Here is a 25,967-nt window from a genome sequence, read left to right on the forward strand (position 1 = left end):
TGTCTCAGTATTATTTTAGTTGTTTTTTGGATTATTATTACTACTGCTACTACTAATAATAGTAGTAAACTTTATTTATTTTGCAATTTTCCAGATGGTAAAAAAGTAAAAATGGTAGACAGTGGTAAAAATGGTGAAAACAACAAAGGCCCAATCCCTTTTTCTAACAAAGCGTGTATTGAAATGGTAAGAAGGGTCCTGTCTGAGAGCTTAAGCTGCGTTCAGGGGTATAAAAAGTTTAAAAAAACAAAACTAAACTAAAATATAATCAGGGGCAAGACCCTGAAGGACTTTAAAAGTGATCACTAATACTCAATAATCAGTTCTAAAACCTACAGGAAGCCGCTCAAGGGAGGCAAGGATTTGGTGCAATTTGGTCTCATCTCTCAGAAAAAGCCCTGCACCTGCATTTTGTACCAGCTGTTGGTAGCAAATGGATTTCTGATTGATGGCCGAATACAGAGAATTACAGCTGTCTGATCTGGATGAAATAAAAGCATAGATGAAGCTTTCAGGGTAATTCGATAACAAAAAACACCTAATTTTTGCTGTGCTCCTGAGTTGAAGAAAGCAAAATTGAACAAGCGTTGTGATGTGGTTATCAACACACATTTAAGAGTTTTGAGACATCCAGCATTTGATGTTGGAGAGGAAATACATGATACAGCCCTGACTGCTTGCATCACCAGGTTTGAAGGGAATATAGATATGCGTATCATCAGCATAGCAATGAAACTGGATGTTGTGACTCTGGATGAAATGTCCCAAAGAGCATGTATGCACTAAAGAGTGAGGGCCCCAGTATTGACCCCTGGGGCACTCCACAGGTGAAGGAGGCATCAACAAACATGACAGAAAAACCTCTGCTGGTGAGATGGGAATGAAACCTGTCAAGAAACCTTCAAAGCATTCATTTTTCTATTTAACAGTAAAACAAAAAGATAGGAAACAGTTTCTCTGCAGTGGGAGAAGCAAATTCAGTGTTTGATTTCTTTCTCCAGAAGTTCCTTTTTCTGTTGTCAGCCAGTAAAACCAAAAAGTCACTCTGCTGCCTCATTGCATATCATTTGCTTTTCTGTTTTACCAGCCCACAGTAGGAAGAAGATTTTATAGCTTTTGGTTTCATTTAAATAAAAAATGCACATTAAATCTTTAAAAAAGGTTTTTGAATTCATAAAAACAAATTTAAAATGAGGACTCAAGACAAAAAATTGATTTCTATAGGAGATTTGGCACAATACTTGAGAATATGTTGTTTTGGACCAGTTTAACTGCTGTGCAAGGGTTTGTGCCTTTTGATTCATGACTCCAATTTTTAAGTAGAAGTTAAAGAAGCAGCAGAAGAAGAAAAGAACAGGAGTAATAAAAATACTAACTAACCATCAGCTTGTGGCCCTCAACACCTAAAAATAAAAACCAGCACGGACACAGTTGTGGCCCATTTTTCATTAAATCTTTATTATAAAAATATAAAACACAGAAATTAAGTCAAACATTTCTGTAACCCCCTACAAGGAAACAAACACACACACACCCCCAGCTTCAGGAATCAGTGTACACACACACAGACTGTACAGCCATTTGTCATTTGCTTCCTTTAGTTTTTTTTTTTTTTTTTTAAATGCACTCAGGATCAACTTGACCAGGTGTTTCTGTGTTAAGCATATTTACACAAACATGAACCACAAGAGTCGCGACGCAGAGACGCCGCAGCCGGAGGAACCGCCTCGTCGCCACACAGGAAGCGAAGGAAAAGACTTTCTGCACTCGGAAAAAAACTAATTCTGCACATTTCAGACTTTGCATATCACTATAAAAGGCCAAGACGAATTCATTTTATTAGGCAAAAGCAGAATCAGATTTGAGAATGAAAATACCGACAGCTGACATGAACATTAAATATATTATGAGTCATCTCGATACATTTGCCTGTAAAGTATTTCAGTCTTTTCATAAATATTGGCTTATGGATTTCAGACTGTGTTTTTCTGTTTCATTTCTTTTCCCAAAATGGAAAAGTAGCATTTTGGACTGAAAACTTCCACACAATGCAGCTCTTTTTTTTTTAACACAGAAATCGATCTGTGTAAAGTCACACTGGACCATTTAAGGCGAGACAAAAATAAAACGGTGGATTGACTTGGCCTTTTGCTAGAGTTAACCATGCAAAGTTCAGTACAAGTCACTGCTGAAAAATTATTGTTTGGGGTTCGGGTTAGACCGATGTATGGGGCCGATATTGCCCTTTGATTAATTATCAGGTATCATCCAGGCAGTGATGTCTTAACAGCTGCAGAAGGAGTCTGGAAACCCTGTAGTAAATTGTTGCTTTGTTCAGTTTACGTATTACGTTGTTTAATTAGGATTTTTGCAAATTAATTCTGAATTTTAAAGTGCCTTAAGGAGCTGATGGCTCTAAAATTTAGAGATACTTAATGTTATCGGCTATCAGGCATTGAAGAGCGATATCGGTTGAACCCCATTAATAATAATAATAATAATAATGATAACGATAATTTACTTGTTGTGGCTGATGAGGCCGTCGCTCCGTCTGAGGCGCAGTCCGCTAACGGAATGGACTGAAGATACTGCACTGGAAAAACAAAAACGCCCCAGATGGAAACAATCGAAGAATTTAGAGACAATATTGTTACTTTCCATATATTTATAATATATATATATATATATTTATATTTTTGTCATTTCAAATAGTTAAATACAAAACGATGGAATATACACTTACAAAAACACCTCATTGTCTGAAACCTCTGCTTGTACTTTCATCGAATGGGTGAAAAAAGTCAAAAGTACCCTCTCTACGAGTACCAGAGGAGGAAATATGATCGTTTAGACGAAAAAAAAAGAAAAAAGAAAAAGTACCGTCACTTAAAATCTGCAGAGTGTGATTCAAACACAGGACGAACTTTGAAACGAGCGCTTCAGCAGCTCAGAGATGCTGATGCTGGGCGAGCAGGCTGTCATGGTTGTCTTTAAGGTTTTCTTTTTGTTTTGTTTGTCAGTTTTTTGCAGATACGCCGTGCGGTTATTTTCTGATCCAAAATAAAACGGATAAATAGATGTAGAACAGAGGTTTCAGCGGAGTGGGTAGTTCATTTCTGTAGCTTATGTTATATACAGCAAAATTAAAATAAAATATAACCATCTCTCTGCAGAAAGGGTTAGGTATTCCCCGTGTCGGCACCGTAACGCACTTTTATGTCGTTTTGTGAATCAAGATAAATTTTATGCTTTAATTGTTAATTTCTTCTTTATTCATCAATGGCAGGCGACCAAAATGAGTTAGAGTGCAAACACTGAGGGAAGCAGAGACACTACCATCCATAAATAGACATGTTACAGTATAGACTGTGAACATAGTAGAGATATATATATACTTCACTGTGAAACAATACCATTATTAAATACCGATATAAACCCCTTGGAACATTTTTTTTGTTTGTTTGTTTGTAGCTGAAATAAGAGGTAAAACTTTCAGAGATCATACCTCACGTTGGCACTTGACTCTTGGCTTTATCGAGAGATTATTGTGCAGGACTGCGCGATGCGGGTTGCACTGTAATCTGAGCTCTTAATCTCAGATCGATTCAGAGATTGCTGTCGGCTGTGTTTTCATTGCTTCACCATTTACAGCGGTGTTGAAAGCCGTTGCACTTTTAAAAAGGGACAATAGGTGAGAGTTTTTCCACTGACTCCGAGTACCAGAGGGTTGAGTGGGTTGTTGATTAACAGCAGTAACTGATCAGTTTCTTCGCCTGCAGCTGTGATTTCTGGCTTTGACTCAATTTTAGGAACAAAAACTCACAAACGAGAGGAGTTTCATGACACGTAAGTGATACATTACCATGTTTATATCAGATCTCCGTTCTAATTTAATTTAGGTCGCTTACCAATTACAGGTCAATTACAGGTAGAGAGATGGCTGTGTTGCAGTTGCTGCTGGTCACCAGTAGAGGTTTGTAAAGGTCTCAGATTACTTATTGTCCCTTTAAACGACTTTTCAACACCGCTGAACCTGACAGGAACATATCGGTGCGCCTGATTCGCAGCGCAGGGGAAAGCTGATGGAGAGTCAAACCGAGACTTTGAGGCGATCTGTACAACAAAGAAAAGGTCTCGTTCTTTTTTTTTTTCTTTTTTTTTAATAGAAGTGCTACGAAACAGGCACTGTTAATATATATTTTTATATATATATATATATTCTTTTCTTTTTCTTGCCCCTTTAAAAGGAGCGGTCACCCAGGCCGGTGAGTTTTTTTTTTTTTTAAGAGTCCTGTAATACTCTAGAAGTGATCGGGGACGGCGGGGAGTCGGGACGGCAGGGTGTCAGTGGCGGGGGGGCAGTCGGATCGGGCGGGGTGCGTTCGGTTCAGGGGTCGGTGGCGTTTATGGTGGTTTTGTCGCGGGCCGTCATGCCCCGGTACCAGCTGCAGTAGCCCTCCTTCTGCTGGATGCAGGCGTAGTGCCGGGACTGGTAGCCGGGATAGCCGAAGTGGGACAGCATGTCCGTCCACAGGCACTCGTTCTTTGAGTTGACGAAGCAGGGCAGGTAGTGGCAGGGCTTAATCTACAGAGAGAGAGGTGAGACTAAAGATGAAGCCATGAAGCAGGAAAATGAATGAATGAATGCCAGCCAGAGCGGTGTAGACTCACTGAAACACATCAAATTCAAAACCCTCCCATCTTTGCTCTTGTTTTTCTCCCTTACGATCATTCTGGGATGTTATGTCTGTGATCTTTGACCTCTTGTGATTTAGGAGCTAATCTGAGCTCGCTTTAGATAGGAGCGATGAAAATGAGCAGTAAATGCATCTGAGCAGCAGTGAGTCTACAGTCTGGTGCTGTGCTTGCACAAAGAGCCAGAGCAGAATTAGTTCAATAGGACATTAACATAAGAAATGTCAAAAAAAAAACTGAAAAAAAAAAAAAAAATTGTTCACAAGGAAATAACGATTATTAAAAGGAAAGCAAGTGAGTGTAGGATGTGATTTGGTTGAAATAGCAAAAAGGGTGAAAGTGAAACCAGTGAAATGTTTTTTCTAAAAAAAATAGAAACGTGATTTGTGCAGCGATCACATTCCTCCAAACTCGTTTTGGATCCGATGCACAAAGACGGCTTTTGAAATCATCCCGAGCGCGCGCCGCCCAGCACTCCCAGACTTCCTGAAAAGGTAAAACGACCGATTTGCACTTTTAACGTGTTAAATGAAGGCAAGTTCTGGGAGTTTTTTTTTTTTTTTGTAAAGTTTCTTTTATGCTTTAACAGGTCTCGACGCATTCAGCGACTAAATTGCACTTGTGCTCGGCCTCTTTCATGCCTCCCTCTTCCAGGTGCTCGCACAAAAACTGTGCGAGAGTGAAAGCCGGGAGGATGAATCGACAGGAAGATCTGTGGAATCACTCAGACGGGTGATTAGCAGAAAACGCCCGCGTTCATTGACAAAAAAAAAAAAAAAAGCAGTCAATGGCAAAGAGCCTGAGGCACGCGGAGCGCAGCACATTCGAGAGTGGCAGTAAATTCAATTAGTGAGTGCGGAGGCATACTTTCCGTTTTCGGGTGTTTTTGTTATTGGAGGCTCCGTGAACACGCGAGAGTCCGTCCTCCACGGTTCAGAGACTCTCAGCGGCGCTTCCTGGTTCGAGAGGGTTTAATGGTCTGTTGAGATTCATTTTCTAAACCGGCACGGCACGCTTCCTGCATTCCAGCGCTGTAAATCATCAGCTGCAGAGGAATGCGAAGGACGGCGGGGTGCGTTTTTAAGAAGTGTGATGTTTACGCCGCACAGCGAGCTCCACGCTGAGGTTTTGGCCGTCCCTGAACGCCTCTGAGCCGTCAGGCCTCCGGTCTGGTGATCCGCTCTGACAGGCTCGATGGTCCTGGCAGATGTTTTTCGGTCCGTGCCGGTTAACGGTAGCACATTTACAAGACGGGTCGGCGGTTGGGTTTTTCTACTAAAGAGTCACGTAAAGTTTGGACACACTGGACTGAGCAGAGTCCAGAGCTGCTGAGTCATTTAACAAGTCCCACAGATCACAGTAAAACTCCTCTTCTCTATAATTCTGTCTCTGCCTCTCATCCACAGGGGATTATTATTGGAAACTGAGTGATAAAAGATTAAAAGGCGGATAGTTTGAGCTCATGACTCCGTCATGAGCTCAGCTTCCATAGTGGCCATGTTACCCTGTCAAATCTCCATCTTTACAAGTCTCATCTTCAGTGTTAAAAATTGTGTTTTTCTTCACACACGCTCAAAAAAAAAAATCTACCAGTGGGATGAGATAATCCCACTTCACTTGTTCCCAAGGATTTTTTTCTAATATAGTATAAATGTGTTGAAACGAGGCAGAATGAGGCAGATCAGCCAACAGGATCAAGAAAATGAGGCTTGATTCAAGAAAACTCTGGAAACAAGTTGATCAGTGTTGGAAACAAGCGGGATTATCTCATCCCACTGGTGGATTTTTGACCTCGTTTCAAGAAAAAAAAAACCCGACCAAACTCTTGATTTGTGTCAAAAACATGGGCGAAAAGGTCATGAGCAAATTAGCAAAAAATGACCCCAAAATTTGCCCCCCCCAAAAATTAAAAAAATAGTAAAACATTGCAAGAAAAAAGAATACCTCCAAAATTAAACAAAAACAATAAAATCACCCCCCAAAATAAGGTACATTTTGTTTGGAGGGTGAGATACTGAAGCACGGGGCTGCCCACGCTGCTGGGCTTTCAGAGCGTTCACACTGAAGATGAGACAAACTCTCCGACACAACATTACACAGCCGTCTGCAACAGGATTTGCACTCCTGCGAGGCTCAGCTTGCTGGCCGTCACTTTAAAAACAGTCCAACAGGAACAGGAAGTCAGCTGGGGGGCGCCGGGCGGCGGCGCCAGCCTTCAGGTCAGGGGTCGGGCTTTCAAACTCAACTCTGAATCGGGGTGACCTTTCCTCGCCGCCGCCGCTGAATGTGTGGGTATAAAACGTGTTTCCCGCCCCGTAATCATGACTCAGCACTACAGTTGGCATTATGAAGCGTGTTTTGTTGACTAATGGGCGGCGCGGAGGAGACGGCGAGGCGTTCAGAGGAGCACGGCGAGCTTCAGCAGGGCTTTCTGCTTGGCCGAGCCCCTGCCTTTCCTCCCGCCGCCGCCGCCGCCGCCCGTCCCCCTCCTCCTGCCCTTCCCCCTCCCCCGGCTTCCTCCATCGCTCCTCTGCTGGCCGGCCTCCTCGCCCGGCCCGCCGCGGCACGCCTGCCCACTCACCCTGCAGCTGCAGCCCAGCTGGTAGCGGTGGTTGATGCCTTTCTTCTGGGCGAGCGAGAGGCGCTCCCACCGCTCGTTGAAGTTGCACAGCCCGGTGTAGACTTTGCCGTCGAACACGCGGCCTGGAACAGAAACAGAGAAGAGAAGAGCGGATTGGTCGACATTTCGCACAAACGACACGGCGGTTTTGCTGTTGGGTTTTAATAAAATGGTTTCCAGACGTTCTAAGTGGCTCTAGGAAGCTTCTCATGACTCCAAACGGCAGCGAGAGATCACCGTCTGAAAAATCCTGAACTCAAATATCCAGATATCTTTGACCTAATACTTCAATATCAATACTGTAGGGAGAGTAAAAAAATAAAAACAGCTAAGACAGTTTCATATGTTCAGGAAATTGTACTTCTTTACTGTAATGTGTGCTTTCAAACCAGGAAAAGACATCACTAATGCCATATCACGATATTACAAAATCTGAATATTTTCAAAACACGATATCAAAAAGATGTTGACATATGGTCCAGCCCTACGTCAGATGGCTCAGAGCTGGGAGGTCTGGGTGTTTTTGCTCTGTTATTTCCTTGTGGGCGGTGAGAAATCCCAGGTTCCCAGTTACAATTGAACATGGCATAAAGTTTTCATTTGTCACTTTTCTGTTGGCAGACAGGAAATCACCCCAAACTCCTGAGTGTTGCCTGGGCGAGCAGAAAGCATGTCAGATACTGGGAACGGGGCTTTATGACTGAGGAAGATTAGATTTTACATAAACAATATTTTAAATATATATATAAATTTATTCTGACAAATGTAAAAAAAATAAAATAAATAAAATACACCTGGAAAACCGGTGCATATTCAAAAACAAAGCAAACTCGATGCTGCACTAAGACTTTAAAAGCATCACTTCTCGACCAACTGAGACTCTGCAGATTCACTGTATTTATTTATTTATTTATTTTATTTATTTATTTATTTTTTCAAAATTTGCCTCTGGTCACTGGTGGGAATTTTTTTTTCTATGAGGCTTATGGTTGAAATTCAAACCGTGCTCCTGCAGGATGACGGGCTGCAGACGCTCAAAGGGGGAAAAAAAAAAAAAAAACTCCTCTCAGTAAATTCAAATCAGCGAGCGGTTGGACGGTTTGGAGCGAGGCGTTTGATTGTTTTTCTTCTCTGGCCACCGAAACCCTGCAGACGTTCACTTCGGAAAAAAAAAAAAAAAAAAAAAAAAAACGAGTGATGAACACACGCCAGATCATTTCATAATCCTCCGCGTGTGACACGGGATACCGTCAACACATCACTCAGGCGCTCCAAGTTGTTGAGCGCCGGTAAGACAATCTGGAGCGGAGGGCCCCGTAGTAAAACCAGCCGCTATTCCTGACCCTGCCAAGGTCGTCTAATTTTAGCGCCGTGTGGGTTTTTCTTTTTTATTTTGCGGCTCGCCGACCTCTGGGACAGGTGCGCCGCGGCCCGCGGGCGCTCGAGAACATCATGATTTGTCGCCTCCGGGGTGTCGTCACCGCGCGGGAATCTGACGGCTCGCGGAGATGTGCTTCTTCGACCTCGGCCGGCCGCCCCGCGCCCCCCGCATGTGGATTAGACGGGTCGCCGGCGGCCTTATTACACGGCGCTGAGTGTGTGTGACAAGCTCTGAAAATACTAATCAGGGGGCAGGGCGCCGCCGGCCCCATCAAAGGCGGCCGTCCCTCGGGGCCCGCGCTCTCTCTTTAAATTGCTTGTAAGTCGGTCCTGATCGTATGCGGGGCTTATTTTAAGACGCCCCGAGACCCCGAGCGAGATGCCGGTGATGTCACCGCGCCCAGACTTTGTAAACACAAGCCTGCCGCTGCCTGGCAACGCCGGCTGGTTCATTTGCACCAGCCGGGGAGAAGGAGAGGGACGAGGGGGGGGTTTACAGTATTTCCAGGTCGGGGGACGCAGCCGCGATGTAAAGCTCGTGTGGAAACAGCAGCTCATAAAAAAAGAAGAAGAAGAAAAAAGCCTTCCTGCGCTTCCTGTGAGCTGTTAATTACAGGCCGTGTGAGCGAGAGAAGTGTTTTCTGCTGTTTCTGGCCCCCCGAGCGGAGGGAAACGCACCCGAAAAGAAAAGAAAAGGAGGAGAAAAAAAAAAAAAGGAGAAGCCAAAAGACCCCCCTCCTTCTCCTCACCCCCCCCCCGCCTTGTCTCCCTGCACAGTGGCAAATGGCAGGTTATAAATAGTGGGAAAGTTTGTGTCACCGAGCGAAGCAAAGCAAGGAGCGCTGGAGGGAAGAGGAGGAGGAGGAGGAGGAGGAAGGGGGGGTGGGGGGTTTGTATTTAAGCCAAACAAACTCCCACTGCTGTTAGCAACGCCGAGGAGGAACAAAAGCCGACTGAGCTGACGGACGTTTGTCAACATTTCTGTCGGTGAAATGGAAATGAGGATTTTGTCACGTTGCAGGCTTTGATTTGGAGGATTCAGTCTGAGAGCATCAAAGCAGCTGCGACCGAATGTTGGCCTCTTGGTGGAAAATAAAAAACAAAAATAACTGCAAAACACATATTCAGAGATCATGAGGGTAGAAGAATCTCCATCTCACCAAGTTATTTAGTCTAATTATCAGTGATAAAAATGTATTAATCTTCTAATCTTTAAAAAAATCTGCCAGTGGGATGAGATAATTCCACTGATTTCAGGATTTACATAAAGTATAAATGTGTTGAAATGCAGAATGAGGCAGATCAGCCACTAGGATCAAGAAAATGACAAGAAAAATTCTGGAAACGAGTTGATTAACAGTTGGGATTATCTCATCCCACTTTGACCTTGTTTGAAGAAAAACTAAGATTTGAAGACTGAAGATGAAACTAAATGACTTGGAGATTTTTTTTTTTTTTTGCAGTGTACTGAAAGACACCATGAAGCACCCAAAGATCATGAATATGCAGAAAACTAAATTCAGACTTGATTGAAGTCTGAACGTGCCGGAACACCTACGCTCACAAAAATACTGGATTAACGTGCAGATTATTTCCTCAGTGAATGGATCAACGTCTCGCTCTATAAACCATCAGGTAACATTTTGAATAGCTCGTCTGGAACCCAATGAGGGAACAAGGAACGCGGAGAACCGGCCAGCAGTTCTTTACGGACCCGTTTATGGTTCCCAAAGAAACGATTTCTGATTCCTTGAGGCACCTTTGTGGGTTCTTTAAAGAACCATCGACACACTTGGTTCTTTAGAAACCTCTTCTTCTATGGCATCACTCTGAAGAACCATTTTTGGTTCCCGTTAGCACCTCTGTCGTTGTGTGTGGGCCGGTTCTCGTGTGCGGGCTCACCTGTGATCAGGTACTGGTACTTGTTGATGTCGAACTTGACGCCGCAGAGGCTCTCCGAGGCGTCCGTGTAGATGTGCTGCACGTGCTGCATTTTGTTGAATCCTTTGTACATCTGCAGGACAGACAGACAGACAGACAGACAGACAGACAGACAGCCGTCAGAGAGTTTCAAAAGGCCACAGCCTCCCCCGAACACGCCCGCCACGCCGCCGTGACCAGGGCTCAACCCCGCACGCCGCTCCGTCTGATCACATGATCACATTCCTGCAGGGATTCCTCGCCGCGGCCTCGACTGTAAACCACAGATAACTTGATTACGTTGCATAATGTGCTTTGACCTTTGACCCCCCCGGCTCAGGTACGCCGAGCCAACAGTCAGAATCCGCTGTGCTTCTCTGCCGGGTGATTTATTAGTCTGGGGCCGACAGGAAATCCCTGTTTAGACGCAGCGATCCCAGAAAGACGGAACAAACTGTGAAATTATTTAGACCCAAACAGCCGCAGCGTTCCTGGGAAAACCAGAAACATTCGTCTCATGGGCAGGGAAGGGTGTGTGTGCGTGTGTGTGTGTGTGTTGAGGGGGTCTCCAGGATCTAATTTAAACACTTTCACAAACATTTAAACACAACAAATCTGACACCGAGCATCACCGCCCTGACCTTTATGCATTATATTCTACTAAAAAATGATAAATATATGTAATCGCCTCATTCCCATGTTCATGAAGGAAATGCAGTGACAGCGCTGCAAAACTAAAACACGAGTGAGTGATTTTTTTTTTTTTTACATTTTCTGACCATTTTCTTGGAATGCTTATTTGCCATTAGGAGGAAATCCAGTGAAGTGTCTCCAGTTTCAAAGGTTAACTCCCCCGACGTCACCAAGATATGGAAATATGAACGAGAGCTTCCCTTTCAATCTCGTCACTTTGAATTTATCTGACAAGTACGGCACTGAGACAGAATGAACACAGCGTGTTTTCTACATGGCCGTCCCTCCAGGTGGGGCCCCGGGGCCTCGGGACAGTCAGCCTGGGGGCCCAGAGGATGAAAAAGGTTGAAAACCCTCTGGTGTTTAGACGCTCCGACCGCCAGACGTCAGCCGCGTTAATAAAGAACCTGAGAGCGGCAGGTCACATGGAGCTCCTGGGCGTAATCCTCAGGGATTACGCAGCGTTCCTCAGCTTTCTTCAAATGTTTACACTTTTCTGCAGTTCGGTTCGGTTTTAGTGCCCGTAATCCCGCTGATCCAGGAGCCCGGCTCATGTCCCATCAGCAGCGACGGCGGGGCCCAGAGTGTCCGAGGCCCGTCGCAAATCTGAAGCCACGATGAGAATCCAGAGAGCGAGGAGCCGGCCTGAACAGAGCCAGGAGCCACGGCAGCGTTTCAAACATGCTGCCATCCACCTGCCACTGTCCACCTGACCTTCCACCTGACCGTCCACCTGAGCAGGGAGCTTCTGAAACACTGACAGACTCTGAACGCTCTGCAGCTTCACTTCTGCAGCTGAACGCAACGTATCGGCACCCATCACCCATAATAAATCATGTGCCCCTTTTCCTCGCCTTGCATGGCGGCACATTAGCTCATCAGCATTTGTGCAAAAAAAAAAAAAAAAAAAAAAGCAACATCTGCACTGTCCAGCCCGACCAGTTCAAATTCTATTTTTTCTCTCGTGGAAAAACACTATAAGCTTTGAAACCTGAGCAAATTCACCTGATCGATTTAAAAAAAACAAAAGCAAAGAAAAAAAAAAAAGAATATTTCTAAAAAAAAAAAAAAGACTTACTGAAACATGAGTAAAAAATTAAGGAGAAAAAAATAACAAAAACAAATCCCAGAAAATTAGCACAAAATAAAATCAATTAAAAAAATAAATTCCTGCAACAAAAAAACGTATTTATAATTATTAATATTTATTTAAAATATGTATTTAAATGTTAGATAAATGCTGGATCAATGTCAGATTTTTGTGTTTTCATTTGAAATGTGAGTGTAATCATCATCATCATCATCATCATCAGTGACTTCATCAGCCAGTGAACTCAGGGTTTAACTGTTGAGGCTCCGCCCACAGCAGCCACCTGAGGAACCTGTCCTGCCGCCTCGCCCCAGCAGGGGTCAGGGGTCAGGGGTCAGGGGTCAGCGTCTTGCTCAGCGGCACGCGGGCAGGCGCTGCTGTTCTCACCTTCATCTGTTTGACGGTGTAGCGCATCGTCCCGAACGGCCCGTCCTTCAGGAGCTTCTTACCCACCACCTTCGCCCGAATCACTGCAGAGAACACACACACACACACACACACACACACACACACACACACGAGCATGTGAAATATTTTACAGCCAGACATTCACTTTTACTTTGAAATCATCACAACAGTGGTGTTCAAACCGGGGTCCGGGGACACCGAGGAGGCCCCGAGGGTCTGCCAGTGTCTATATTGTCTTATTTATTTGTACTGAACTTGTTGCGGGGGACATTATCTGATCATTTCCTCGTCACCTCTGATGGGATCAGGCCTCACAGAGAGCAGCAGCTGAGAAAATAAAAACCTTTAAAGCAGCTGAAGGTCAGCGGGCCGGTGCTTTGTGAGGGACGTGGGCCGGTGTTTTGTGAGGGACATGGACGGTGTTTTGTGAGGGGCGTGGGCCGGTGCTTTGTGAGGGGCGTGGGCCGGTGTGAGCCTTGGTGTGGGCGGAACCGAGAGTCTCAGTGATCAAACGAGTGTTTGTCTGTCCTGGAACAAAGATCCTCTCTGACGAGCCTCATGCCGACTCACCCCGTTCGTTTGCTCTGTGCCGGAGCGAGCCGGCCCGGCGGCGGCGCGGAGCGAACGGCGGCACACCGGGCGCGGCGTGACGTCCCGCACAAGGGGGGGGGGGCGGCCCGGCGTGACGTCCACCTGCCGCCCTCGGCCGGGCCGCGGCCCACACGGCCGACACAGGCCGGGTTTGTTATCTTTCCCCGGTGGAATTTCCTTCCCACATTCCTCAGAGGCTCACATTCCTCAGCAGGGAAAAAAAAAGGAACGGGAAGCCTTTCATTCCTCCAGACGGGAGGAAGAAATGAGGCATGAGGCATCTTCTGCTGTTTGTCTAGCTGCAAGTCAAACAGGAAGCCCGAGTGGAGCCGCAGGTCACCCAGCCTGCGTTTCATAGATTATTTCAAATAATCCAAGCGCCTCCTGCTGAAGCAGCCGGTTATTTAACAGAGACGAAACAAAACTCATCAAATAAAAGTGAAAAATCTGCATTTTAACAAACCAAGCAGTCTCATCCTGCGGGTTCAAAATTTTTACTTCCGACAGGGTCAAAAATCTGACAGTAGGACGAGATAATCCCACTTGTTTCTGGAATCAAGAGTCATTTTCTTGATCCTGATCAGCTGTATTCTGCCTGCCCGCCAGCGTGAGGCAGCATCGAGCATCTCTTATTGATTTTCTATTGGAAATCTTAACCAATCACACAGCTTAATAATCCTCCCAGTAATGTGAATCATGAGACCTGAAGAGCAGGCAGCATCAGACAAACCAAACGCTGTAATTTAATCCACGAGCTTTTGGGGTTTTGGGAGAGCCAAAATGTTGTGCAGACAGTCTGTCTTCAGATATGATTATGATTATTGTTCATGTGGTTTGGGACTGAGAAGATGAAGCTGCAGGCGATCATGAGTCACAGCAGCAGCAGCTCGGCCTTTCAGACGTAAAGGCAACACAATTTTTAACTCATTTTTAATCATCATCATTATTATTATTTTTATTTTATTTACCTTTCTTTATTTTTCTCGCAATATTTTACAGAATTTGTTATTTTTGTTATTTTCTTGTTTTGGTTTTCAAATTCTTAGATAATTTTCTTGTAATTCAAACATATCAGTATAATTTTTAAATAATTGTTATTTTTATACTATTTATCAATTTTTTTATTTTTTGGGGGGATAATTAACTCATAATACTTTTTGATATTTGCAGAAAAAGAAAAAAAAAAGAAAAAAGGATCAGAGCGCTACTGGAATCCCCTTCACTGGTGCTCATGGAATATTTGGGGAAAGTAATGAAACAGGAAAAAAAGAAATCCAGGCACTCAAGTGAATTAATAGGTTAAAAGGCCTTTAATTAATAGGGCTTATACATTAAAACATTAAAGCCATGCGGCCTTTCTCAGAGTGTTTGGCATCAAGAATGGGAAGGCAAAAGGAGGAAGTTGTAGCCATATGGCCACGCCCATAGGTGAGAGGGCTGAGAGGTGCAGTGGCGCAGGTGTCCTCCAGGGGTGTAGAAACATAGATATGGAAGCAAGTGAGTGAAAAACAAATTCTGACATGTCTTACATAATGTTTAGATAATAATAGAAGCAAGTGAGTAAAAAACAAATGATTTCCTCTGACTAACAAACAAAACAATCATTAAAGATAAGAAGAGAGGTCAAAATCCTCATTAAGGCCTGGGTGACTGGTTGCCTTAAGGGCATGAATTTTTTGTTGACTTTTGATAATTTTATTTTCATTTAATTTAAATATCATTCATTATAATTATGATCATTATAATTAAGTATTTCCATTAATTTTTGTGTGAATGTGGGGTTTTTTTTCGGTAGGGTCTTTTTTTTATGTTTTATGTTTACAATTTTTCTCTCTTTATTTTCTTGTAATATTTTACAAGCATTTTGGCAATTTCTTTGTTCTTTTCTGATTATTATTTTTAGATAATTTCTTTTTTTGCAAATTTTCAGGTCTTTATTTTTTTTAATTATGTTTTATGTATAATGTGGTTACATTTTTTTTTAATTTATAGAATATTTACTTTTCAGCTTCATCATGTATGAAAAATCATTTAACCCAACTGCTGCAATGAACAGAAACTAGGAACAATTTGCACACCTGCCTAATCCCTTTTTTTTTTTTTTTTTTTTTTTTTTAAGTAATGCATGTTTAAGAAGGGTTGGTTGTATTTTACTTTCACTGCTCTCGCCTTTCCATCTTTTCAATTCCGAAGCCAAAAACAAATTTCCACCCAGTGGCCAAAATAAAAAAAAAAGATTCGTACTGTTTCATTTAAGCTTCTGCTGTTCAGTCCAAACAAACGGGAAATGTCTCAGAGGTTATTTTCACCTGCCGGAGCCGTGTGATCCCCGAGGACGCGAGCCGCCACCAGACGATCTCACCGTCACTAAAAAAAGACGCTTCAGCTCCGGTTGTGTCCAGGGATTCCTCGCCGTCTTCCCAGCGATGCTTTTGTGCCCTTTCACAATAAAGCGCCGCAGGATGTCGGCTCCATTCATGTGTCAGCTCGTGCATTAGGAGCCTCTGAGCTGCTGTTACCTGGTCGCCCACGGCCAAATGCACCCGGATGCTTCTCGGGGACGGAAACAGAGGAATCAGGCCGCAGTTACTGAGGAATGTGCCGCTCGCCGTTTGACTCGCGCCGAGGCTGGGAGTTTTTCAAGCTCAGCCCCAAAACCTGGTTTCCTTTCCTGCCCCGACCTCAAAGCGAGCCTCCACAGGGAGACATGTTTACTTGTGAGGGCCGGCGGGGAGGAAGCTGGTGGGGTGGATGGCTGAGGGGAGGAGGCCGAGCAGGGAGGAAGGCCGAGTGGGGAGGAGGGTGGAGGGCCGGCGGATCAGCTGATTGAGCCGAGGCCCTTCCAGAGAGGACCCACTTGTTGGACGGCGGCCACTAATTGGCCGGTGCCGCCGCGGTCGCCTGGAGGAATGTGTGAAAGGTCTCAGCTGCTTCTGGGACAGAGGGGTCGGTGTCGTTCCCCGCGGCGACCCCACGACCTCCGCGGAAACGCCCCTGCGGCCTGCAGCTATATTTACTCTCCAAACGGCGAGCGGCGTCGCCCCTCCACTCCAGCGCGTTAACAGTGTTGATCTAACCCAGATGTGGAACCTCCCGCCGCCGCGGCCCGAACGCCGAGCGCAGCGGCCAGATAACAGCCTGATCCAGCAGTTTGTAACCACATGGTTCAAACCCAGAGGCCTGCGGGCGGGCTTTTATTTTGGAAGATTTCATGTCACCCTCTGAACAAAATTTAATTTATTTTCCCTATTTTTATTTTTTACTTTTTAATTTTTTAAAACAATTTTTGGGGGTTAGTTCCTTATAATAATATACAAAATTTTTGGTATTTTTATTTTATTTTTGTTTTATATTCATTTTTTCAGTAAATTTCTTGTAATTTATTTTTTCATCACTGTAATTAAATATTTTCACAAATTTTTTGTGGAGTTTTTTTTTCCTGGTAAAATTGGCAAATTGTTTTTGACAATTTTCTTGCACTTATTTTCATGTCACCTTCTGAACAAAATTCACTTTATTTTTCTTATTTTTATTTTTTACTTTTTTAAATTCATTTTTTAAAATTTTGGCAATTTAAAATTTGGCAATTTCAAAAAAAAAAAAAATTAAATTAAATTAAAAAAAAAAAAAGAATAATCTGCAGAATTTATGAATGGATATCAGATATGTCTTCTTCCAGTTTTTATTCCTGGACTTCATGCACAGAACATACAGCTTGTCATCCAGCGGCAGCCGCTTTTACACAATCCCGTTTAAAATCATCCTCTGCCTCTTCATCTGCTCGTCCTGCTTTGTGATTGGCTCAGATTTAACGAGGGAAGTGACTGATCTGGGTCCACCTTCATGAAAACAGTGTATTTATAGACTCCCTCATCCACTGGAAACCACTGACACTTGTGCACACTGACTGAGTCCGTCCTCTCCACGTTTAAACTTCTACATCCTCGTTTATAAATGTTTAGCCGATTCGGGCTCAATGTGACCGGCACGAGAAAAACCACCGACTCAAATTCCTTGTGTGTTTACAAACTCGCCCGACCGATAAAACCGACTCAGATCCTGATAAAGAAGTCTTGCAAGTGTTTTTCCCCCTCCCTCTCTCTCTCAAATCGGCCCACTTGAACAAAGCTGAGGTTATTGCCAAGCTCTAACAGCATCCACATGACCTGCAGCAGCTAATATAGTCAGCACAAGGAGCTGAAATCTCTCTCTCTCCCTCCCTCCCTCTCTCTCTTTCTCTACAAAAAAAAAGGAAAAACACAAGTGGCAATTACAGGCGAGTGCAGCTCCGTCTCTGACGCACTCGTATCCGCGCTCTGCAGAGGATTTGACACACATTTCACAGAGTGGGAGGCTTTTTCGTGATAAGAGAGGTAACTGTGACACAAAAAAAGAAAGCAGCAAAAAAAAAAAAAAAAGGAGTGAATTAATTTACTGTAGCCTGGTATCTCGTCCCCCAAAGCAAGGGATTACGCAACCGTGGATTCATATGCTAATCTTAAGGTGAGAATGTGATTTAGTCAGGCGTTTGTTTCAGCCTACGGAGAATGGGGCAAACAACAAGCATGACAGGACTGAGGGTCCTCTTTTGAATGTGTGTGTGTGTGTGTGTGTCAGGGAGAGCTGGGGAGGGACGGCGAGGGTGACGGCGGTGTTTTAGTATGCACAACGCCGTCCAAGTTTGAGGAGGCGAGTGGGAGGAAGAGGAATTCTCAGTATGACACACTACCACGCTCGAAAATAAACACTGAAACTGAATCCCGGCCGAGGAGCTTGGAGTCCGAGAGGGAAAACACAGCAGAGAGAAAAGCCTATAATGTCCACTCACGCTGGCCGGCAAAATGCAGAGGCAGCACATCGACCCTTTTAAATGAAAAACCCGTCGTTTTTCCGTCGGGACGGCGGCCCGATGCTGCCAGGCCAGAGGGAACCAGAGGCGTTTTATTTTTAATGTTCAGTCCAGAGCTGAAAGCCGCCTCAAACCACCCTGACAAGTCAATAAGGCTCAATCTGTCACTTGTTTTTTTTTTTTTTTTTTTTTTTTAATATATATAATTAAGTTCAAACTAGCCTTGTTGAATAGTTGGCCATGTCAAAGCCTATACCGGTTTAACAATACTTTTTCATTTTCTGTTTTTCTTCCTTATAAAATATAAAATTGCTTGTTCTCACTGGAAACTGTAACTTCTGCTTCATGCTGCACCAACAGGAGTTTTGACCGATCGGTGCTTTATAAATGCCTCTCTCATGTCGCAATCCCATTGGTTTCCATGTCTTTCTGCCTCATAATGAGCGTTAAATCTTGTTTTTCTTCAAATAATCTGCAGTTGGACGAGATAATCCCACTTGTTTCCGGGATTTTTTTTTTTTTTTTTTGTCTGGGAACAAGAATAAATGTGTGGAAACAAGGCAGAATAAGGCAAGATCAGCTACTAGGATCAAGAAAATGACACGTGATTCATCAAAATTCAGGAAACAAGCTGATTAGCGTCGGAGACGAGTGGGATTATCTCATCCCACTGGTGGATTTTTTACGCTGTTGGAAGAAAAACAAGATTTGAACACTGAAGATGAGACTGGATGAGGAAGGAGGCTCGGTCTGAGATGAGCCCTTTGCATCGAACCTTTAAATTGTTTTATCTGAGACCATTCCAAAAGATCAAATCTGCATCATGTTAACGGAGCAAAAGTCAGGAGAGTTTTCTAGAAGGAGAGAAGCTCTGTCTTTGTTGTTGCAGTTCCCACTGACCACCAGTAGAGGCTGATAGAGGTCACAGAATATCTTAATAAAACAGGGAAACAAGTCGTTTTTTTGTCTTTCCTGTTGAAACTGGTGGATCAGAATGTGTGGAGGGATAATTCAAAACTGTCAGCCAACAGGACATCAGTCAGGAAGAAAAACATGCCTTTATTTAAAGGGACGGGTGGCGGAAAGGGTAAAAAATCTGATGTTTTTTTGGTTGAAAATTTTTATTTAAGCTGATCAGTGCAGCATGAGGTCATCATTAACATGTAATAACTCTTTTTTTTTTAAACTACAAAATAAAAATAACTGAATGATCTCAATGAAAATGAAAACCAAAGGTAATTTTTATGTTCCAATAAAATGAAAAATGGCTGTTAATGCTATTAGCTAGATTTCCTTGTCAGAATGTTTACGTATTTATCAATAAATGATGAGGAATTTACCAAAACTGTGATTTTTTTTTTGTTGTTTGTTTGTTTGTGTTTTGATATCAAAATCCTGTTACTTCATTTTAACTGGGTAACAGCGCATCTTCAGTGATGACTGATTCAACTTCCTGCCGTTTCTTTGCGCCCCCCTCGCTGGCCCCTGCAGCGCCTGAAGGAGGGCGGGCCGGCCCGGAGACCCGATATGCCTCAGGCTCGCGAGGCATCCGGCGCCGCTGACATCCCCTCGTATTTTAACTTGCTTTTGGGAAAAGTTTGGAGAGCTGATCCCTGATTACATAACGCATCTCATAACGGGAGCTCTGGCTTCTCTCAGGGTGTCATCTATCGCCTGTTGGCCCGCAGCAGGAGGAGGCGAGGGAGGATCGTCCTTCCTGGACTCTAAATTAAACTCCGGCGGCGGCAGCCAGGGAGGATGCTCCGGTACCAGGAGAGCCGAGTTACAGAAACCCCCGGCTTGGCAACGCCCCGCATCCGCCGCACTGCAGTTATTTGACACAAAGCTCCTCTGTGCACGACAAAACACCCGTGGCAGAAGGCGATCGGTTTCCCCTCGAGCTCCAATCCCGATCCAATCCCGAGCCGAGCACCAAACCACGCTAATCCTCAGAAACAGCCGGTTCACGGTGCAAGCATGTAGAGGTTTGCTCCTGTCACCTCCAGGAGCTTGGGAACGAGCGCCGCTGCACAGGGATAATAAATCTTTGGGGTCAAAGTTTACAGGCCGGGGCCTCTAATCTCACACTGGAAGGGCTTTGTGCTTGTGAATGGGTCACTTCAGCTCGAGCATGAACCAGCAGCCAGCAAGGACCGTGCTCCCCCACCAGAGACAAAAAACCCCAAAAAACAAACAGCCAAGTCATTTCTCGTTCAGGTATGCAGCAGGAAAACAATACCTGACCGCTGTTTGTCTGCAACTCTTTTCTCAGATAAAAGACAACTGAATCATGATTGAATGAATATTCAAAAGGCCACCAATGAATTCGCTGTAATCCAGCGTCAGTTGCCATGCTCGAGGAAAAAAAGGGGAGCGAACCAGAAACATGAGAAACAAGACGGAGTTGGTCTAAATCTCAAGAACAAAACCAAAGTCAAGACCTTAGTCATTCTTGTCAGTTGTCTTAATTAAGTCGTAATTTCGAGGCTCTGGGCCAGTGATGCTTCAGATTTCATGTTTTCATTTGCATCCTCCTTTACCTTTTTACCTCTTCGATCTCCAACCTTTGGTGCTACGGAAGCCTGAACACTTCTCTGGGCTTAAGGAAAGTTAAGTAGAAACCAATCATAAAGCACTTTGCATAATGATATAGGTTTAAAATGCAGCAAACACGGGCATCAGTCACATTTGTGTTCCTTCAGAGCTTCACTTCTATCAAATGAAGCTGCGACTGTGATGGAAACTTAAGACCAGAACTTTTATTTTTTTTAAACTGTCATTTTTCATGCATGCACACAGGCTCTTAAATCTCTGGTTTTAAATTGGTCAAATCAAGAGAGACAGACTTCAGTAACCTAATTTCAAGGCCTTGAACCTAATTGTGATTCATGCAGCAGAGTGCTTGTCGGTGATTACGGGTCAGCGCCAAGAAAACAAGAGCAGCGCGCTTTGAACTCGACTGCAGGTTTCGAACGGGGGGAGACTGAGGCGCTGCCCTGCTGCCTTTGATGTCGACAGCGAAAATTACAGCTTTTCTCTCCTCGCTGAATATTTTTCAAACCCGTACTTGCATGTTTTTCGCCGCTTCATACTTGGACTGGTTTGTTGACACAGGCAGCTCCAAGATAAGAACATATCTTGGTTTAAGATGATACTCTCTGAATGGAAACAAAAAGAAACCAAACTTTGTTGGACTGCACTTGCAATTCAAAGCTGTTAATCAATCTTGAGTCCTATTTAGATTTCTATACTGAAGGGATTTATCGCCCTGTGTTGCTTACTAATGATTGACAAGTTTGGTAAATACTCAAATACCTCTGGACTGATTCAATGCTTTGACACTTTGACGTTTGTTTTAACTTGTCAGGGATGTACAGGTTTGCAGATCATCAACCTGCTAATTCAACTTGTATTTTCCTGCCTGAAAAAATAACAACAACCGAGCCAGCTGATAAAATTCCAGCCCTGCCAGGTTCCTGCAGATGTCCTTGAAAGTCTGGAAACGGAGGCAGCTTACTGCACAGAAATGTCTGGAAAAGTCTGGAAAATGGAATTGTCTTATTTCCTGGTGCACAAAGTGGCGGACGATTGCACCAAAAAAAAAATGTCTGGGGAAATAATATATATAATAATATATATATAAAATTTTCACATTAGCAGAAAGTCTGAATCACTGTTCAAATCTTATTTTTTCCCCCACAAATAAGGCAAATAAATCCACCAGTGGGATAAGATAATCCCAGAAAAATTCCTGAAACAAGTGAAACTGCACTGGAAGCAAGTAGAAATATGTTGAAACCAGGCAGAATAAGGCCAATAAGCCACCAGGGTCAAGAAAAAGACATTTGATTTAAAAAAAAAAAAAAAAAAAAACCCTGGCACCAAATTGATTAACATTGGAAACAAATGGGATTATCTCATCTCAATGGCGGATTTTTGACCTTGTTTGAAAAAAAAAAAAGATTTGAACACTGAGGATGAGACTGAATGGCTTGTTAAGATGGAGATTTTTTGAAGTGATCAAATTCAATTAAGAATATTAGGGTCTGGGAAATTAACTGACATTTGAAATGGAAAATGTTTGACTCTGAAGTAGCGTGAGTTAATCTGGCCCGGATGAATGAAAGTTGCTCTGTGGCTGCTGTGACATCACCGTGCTGCGTCCCGGAGGTAGGAGTGGGGTTACGAGCGTTCAGAGCACACCTCCTGAGCTAAGCTGGGATCCTTGGAGAATGGGATTTGCGGGGCTCACAAGTGATCGCCGCCCCCATTGAAGCGAGTCCCAGATTCTACGCTGGCAAGCCTCAGCCGGTGCCAGAAACCACAAGCTAAACGGAGGACCCTGAAAGGCATCACGCGGCTGTTTGTGGGAAGCGGGATTTTCGCTCCAACCAGGTCACTCGGCTGGGAAAAAAAGAAACGCCCCCGACGCGCCAAAATCCCTCAAGGGAAGTTGGAAGCCGCTGTTTACCAGAGAGAGCCGTTCTGCAATGTCCAACATATGTCCACATTGAAAAGCCCAAAAAGTGGCAAACCACACCACAAAAAGTCACTTAAAGACTCTTATTCAGTGCATTTCTTCAAACAAGATTAAATATCTGTCAGTGGGAGGAGATAATCCCACTTGTTCCCATGTTTTCTTTAATTAAGTCATTCTGTGGTAAAAGGCAGGGCTGCCCCCTCAGGCCTTTGCTGTTTCCACTGGAACCTTCATATTTCAGCAGCATGAAGCATACACTGCAAAAAACCTCCATGTTAACAAGTCATTTAGTGTCATTTTCAGTGTTCAAATCTTGTTTTTCTTCAAATGAGGTCAAAAAATCTGCCAGTTGGAGGAGATAATCCCACTTGTTTCCAATGCTAAACAAGCTGTTTCCACAGTTTTGTTGAATCAAGTGTCATTTTCTTGATGCTAATCTGCCTTAGTCTGCCTTGTTTCAACACATTTCTACTTGTTAACAGAAAAACAAATCCTGAATTAAGTAAAACAGCACTGGAAACAAATGGGATTATCTCAAAAACAAGACCTTAATGCTTGTTATGAGACTGAATGACGTGGAAACCAATGGGGTCACATCATCACTTATGAAAAAAAAAGCAGTTTTAAACTATTGAAGGGGCGGGATCAGTCAAAACTCTGGACACTGATTGGTAGAGCATGGAGCAGAAGTTAGTTTTCAGGAAGTAAAAGCCATCGGATTTTAGATTTTTAAAATGTTAAGAAAATGAAAACTTATTGTTTAACCAGCTTATGTTTTGACATGTAAAACAAACCGACAAGGTGCCTCACTGTGACTTCAAACCTGCAATAAGAAACCAGTTACCGCTTGATTTTTGCATTTTCAGTCTTCATACTTTGACAGGAAAAATCTGAATATTTGAATTTTTTGGCATAAAAATGGTAAAATGTAAAGAAACCAAACATATGCACCGATGGTTTCAGTCTAAAAGTATCTGATTCTGGCTTTGAAAACCCATGTCGGTTACATTTTACCTCAAAACTCCCTTTTCCGGCCCTGAAACTCTCCGTCTCCCTGCAGATAATCTGAGCCGATAATCTCCAGGATACAAAGCCCTGTGAGTGAAAGCACAACCTGGCAGTCAAACAGGCAACGGAAAGCCACTAACTTCCTCACACACACTCTGTGGAGCAGAGGCCGGACATTTCTCAGCTACAACTGGGTCGCCGTCCCACAGATAAATAACCAGGATTTGAAACGTCTAAGCTGACTCCGTATCTAATTACTGCCTGGCGTGGATTCACACCGCTGGTTGCCAGCGGCTGAAACGTGACTTTGACCCGAAAACAGGAATCCTGTGGCACCAAGAGATGCTTTTTTTCCTCCTCCTAAGACGCAAAAAAGTTGTGAGAAAGTTATTTACAGCCAAACTTGCGCCTGGAAGGCCAGTGAAACCCACAGCCACCAAACACTGAAACAAACATCTGAGTTTTGCCACCGTTTCCACACATGGGGACAATTTTCAGGCGAGATTGCAAGGCAGCCACCTTCGCCCCTGCTGCGTTTATGGCCCTGGAAGAAAGTTGGTTCATCAGAAAAAAAGGAAAAAAAATCTGTTTGGATGCTGTTTGCTGCCTTTCCATGAAAGAAGCATCCAGAATGTGGCTTGAGAGACTCAAAATAAACCTCAAACACTGAGAAAGTGCCTCCCACATTCAAACAGGCTGAATATTTTGGACTAGTTGAGTGCAGCCTGTGTCAGCGGGGCCCAAACTGACTTCCAGGGGCCTCCAGGGGCCCCTGAGAGGTTTCAAGGGGTCACCAATAAAAGTAAATGAAGCTAAGATTCATTTTCCTGCTATTTCATGTCCAAGAAGTGTTAAACTACTCGATCAGAGACAGAAACTGACTACAAAATGGGAGTTCATGGGGCAAATTAAGAGGTGAAACAGCATTTTTAGGGTCTTAAACATGAAAAAGTCAGAAGCCCTGTCCGAGCAGCCCACGTCTGTTTTACTCTTTAACACAAGACACTGTAAAAAAAAAAACATTCATTTTGTGTTGAAATGTGCTGTCATTAACATATCAGTTCCTGCAGCAGACATAAAAAAAATGTATCATCATCACCTGGAAACAGCATCTCTAAATTAAACTGGACTGGAAAAAATAGGAGAAAAAGGAGGAAAAAGGAGCTGCGATTTAGAAAAGTTGAAGAGCTGAACTTTGTTTTCCACTTTGAACTTTGGAAGCCAGGTTGTGTTCTCAGAGCCGCTCAGCTGAGAGGAATAATGGGGTTTATGCATGGATTTAGAAATTCTGAGGTGCCCTGTCTTGATTTTTAAGTAGAATTAAGGTGTTCAACCTTGACATTAAGATGTCATTAAGCAGTGAGTGTGTGTGTGTGTGCGCGCGCGCGCAGAGGAAGGTAAAACTGAGCGCATTTTAAAGGTGTTTGTGTCTCAGAATGTGTTTCTTGTCATTTAAATCGCCTGAAACAATAAAAGTGCGTGAGTGAAGGAGGAGCAGGCGGTGTAAGAGCCGCAAACAGCCGCCGAGCAGTGCGGTGTCGTGATGCGTTACGTACCGATGTCCGAGTTGCAGTAGGCGTCCTGCGGGTGCGTCAGGGCGCACGAGCAGCCCTCGGTCAGCCGGTTCACGTGCAGGCTGCTGAACACAAACAGCACGCTGAACAGATGCCGGTACACCGACTGCATTTCACACGCCTTACTGTCCCGTGTTCCCGCGTCAACAACAACAAACAAACAAACAAACAGAAGCCAAGCTGTGCGGGGAGCGCGTGCGGATCCGGTGCGTCCTGCGTCCTGTGCGCGCGGAGTCAGTAATGTCCCAGGGTCCCTTTTGCTCGCGCCGCTCGCTCGGTGGCTCTCTCTCCTCTGCGGCTCGCGCGGCGGCACAGCCGTACATATAGTGCGCCGCGAGCCGTGCACGCCCCCTCCGAGGCTGGGCAGGACGAGCCAATCAGAGCCACAGCACGCACGAGAGGAGAGGACAGGCCGGGACTCCACCGCGAGCCTGCCCTTATTTTACCAAACCGGAGGAAGGGGGGGATAATAATTAAAACAACAACAAAAAAAAGTCATTCCAGGGAAGAGCGACAGATTTCTCATGTTTAAACAGTGTGACAGTTATTTCACTGCACTGCAAATTAATGAATAAATTAACAAACAAACAAGTAAACAAACAAATGATTAAATAATAAACTCAATATATACAATAACAATAACAGCAATAAAATAATAG

General features: G+C 43.9%; 2 protein-coding genes across 2 annotated transcripts in view; one reads left to right on the forward strand and one right to left on the reverse strand.

Moving 5' to 3' along the window:
• The window catches only part of syn3 (synapsin III), a 130,646-nt gene that overhangs the window by 53,095 nt on the left and 51,584 nt on the right, over positions 1-25,967 (forward strand). The gene's annotated exons all lie outside the window — the stretch shown is intronic.
• LOC115355030 (metalloproteinase inhibitor 3) lies at positions 1,439-25,618 on the reverse strand. The gene is made up of 5 exons (XM_030045655.1): positions 25,291-25,618; positions 12,786-12,868; positions 10,598-10,709; positions 7,277-7,398; positions 1,439-4,585 (listed from the first exon to the last, which is right to left on the reverse strand). Exons 1-5 carry the CDS (start codon positions 25,418-25,420, stop codon positions 4,388-4,390), a joined length of 645 nt encoding a protein of 214 aa, XP_029901515.1. The 5' UTR covers positions 25,421-25,618; the 3' UTR covers positions 1,439-4,387.

This window comes from Myripristis murdjan, chromosome 23 (assembly GCF_902150065.1).
Source record: "Myripristis murdjan chromosome 23, fMyrMur1.1, whole genome shotgun sequence".
NCBI classification, from domain to species: Eukaryota; Metazoa; Chordata; class Actinopteri; order Holocentriformes; family Holocentridae; genus Myripristis; species Myripristis murdjan.

Excerpts from the sequence above, each read along its gene's own strand:
- LOC115355030 (XM_030045655.1), bottom strand. The coding sequence starts at position 25,420 with ATGCAGTCGGTGTACCGGCATCTGTTCAGCGTGCTGTTTGTGTTCAGC. Across the intron at positions 7,399-10,597 it reads GTACCAGTACCTGATCACAG|GCCGCGTGTTCGACGGCAAA; the intron begins GTGAGCCCGCAC and ends TTTCTGTTCCAG. Across the intron at positions 4,586-7,276 it reads AGCTGGGCTGCAGCTGCAGG|ATTAAGCCCTGCCACTACCT; the intron begins GTGAGTGGGCAG and ends CTCTCTCTGTAG.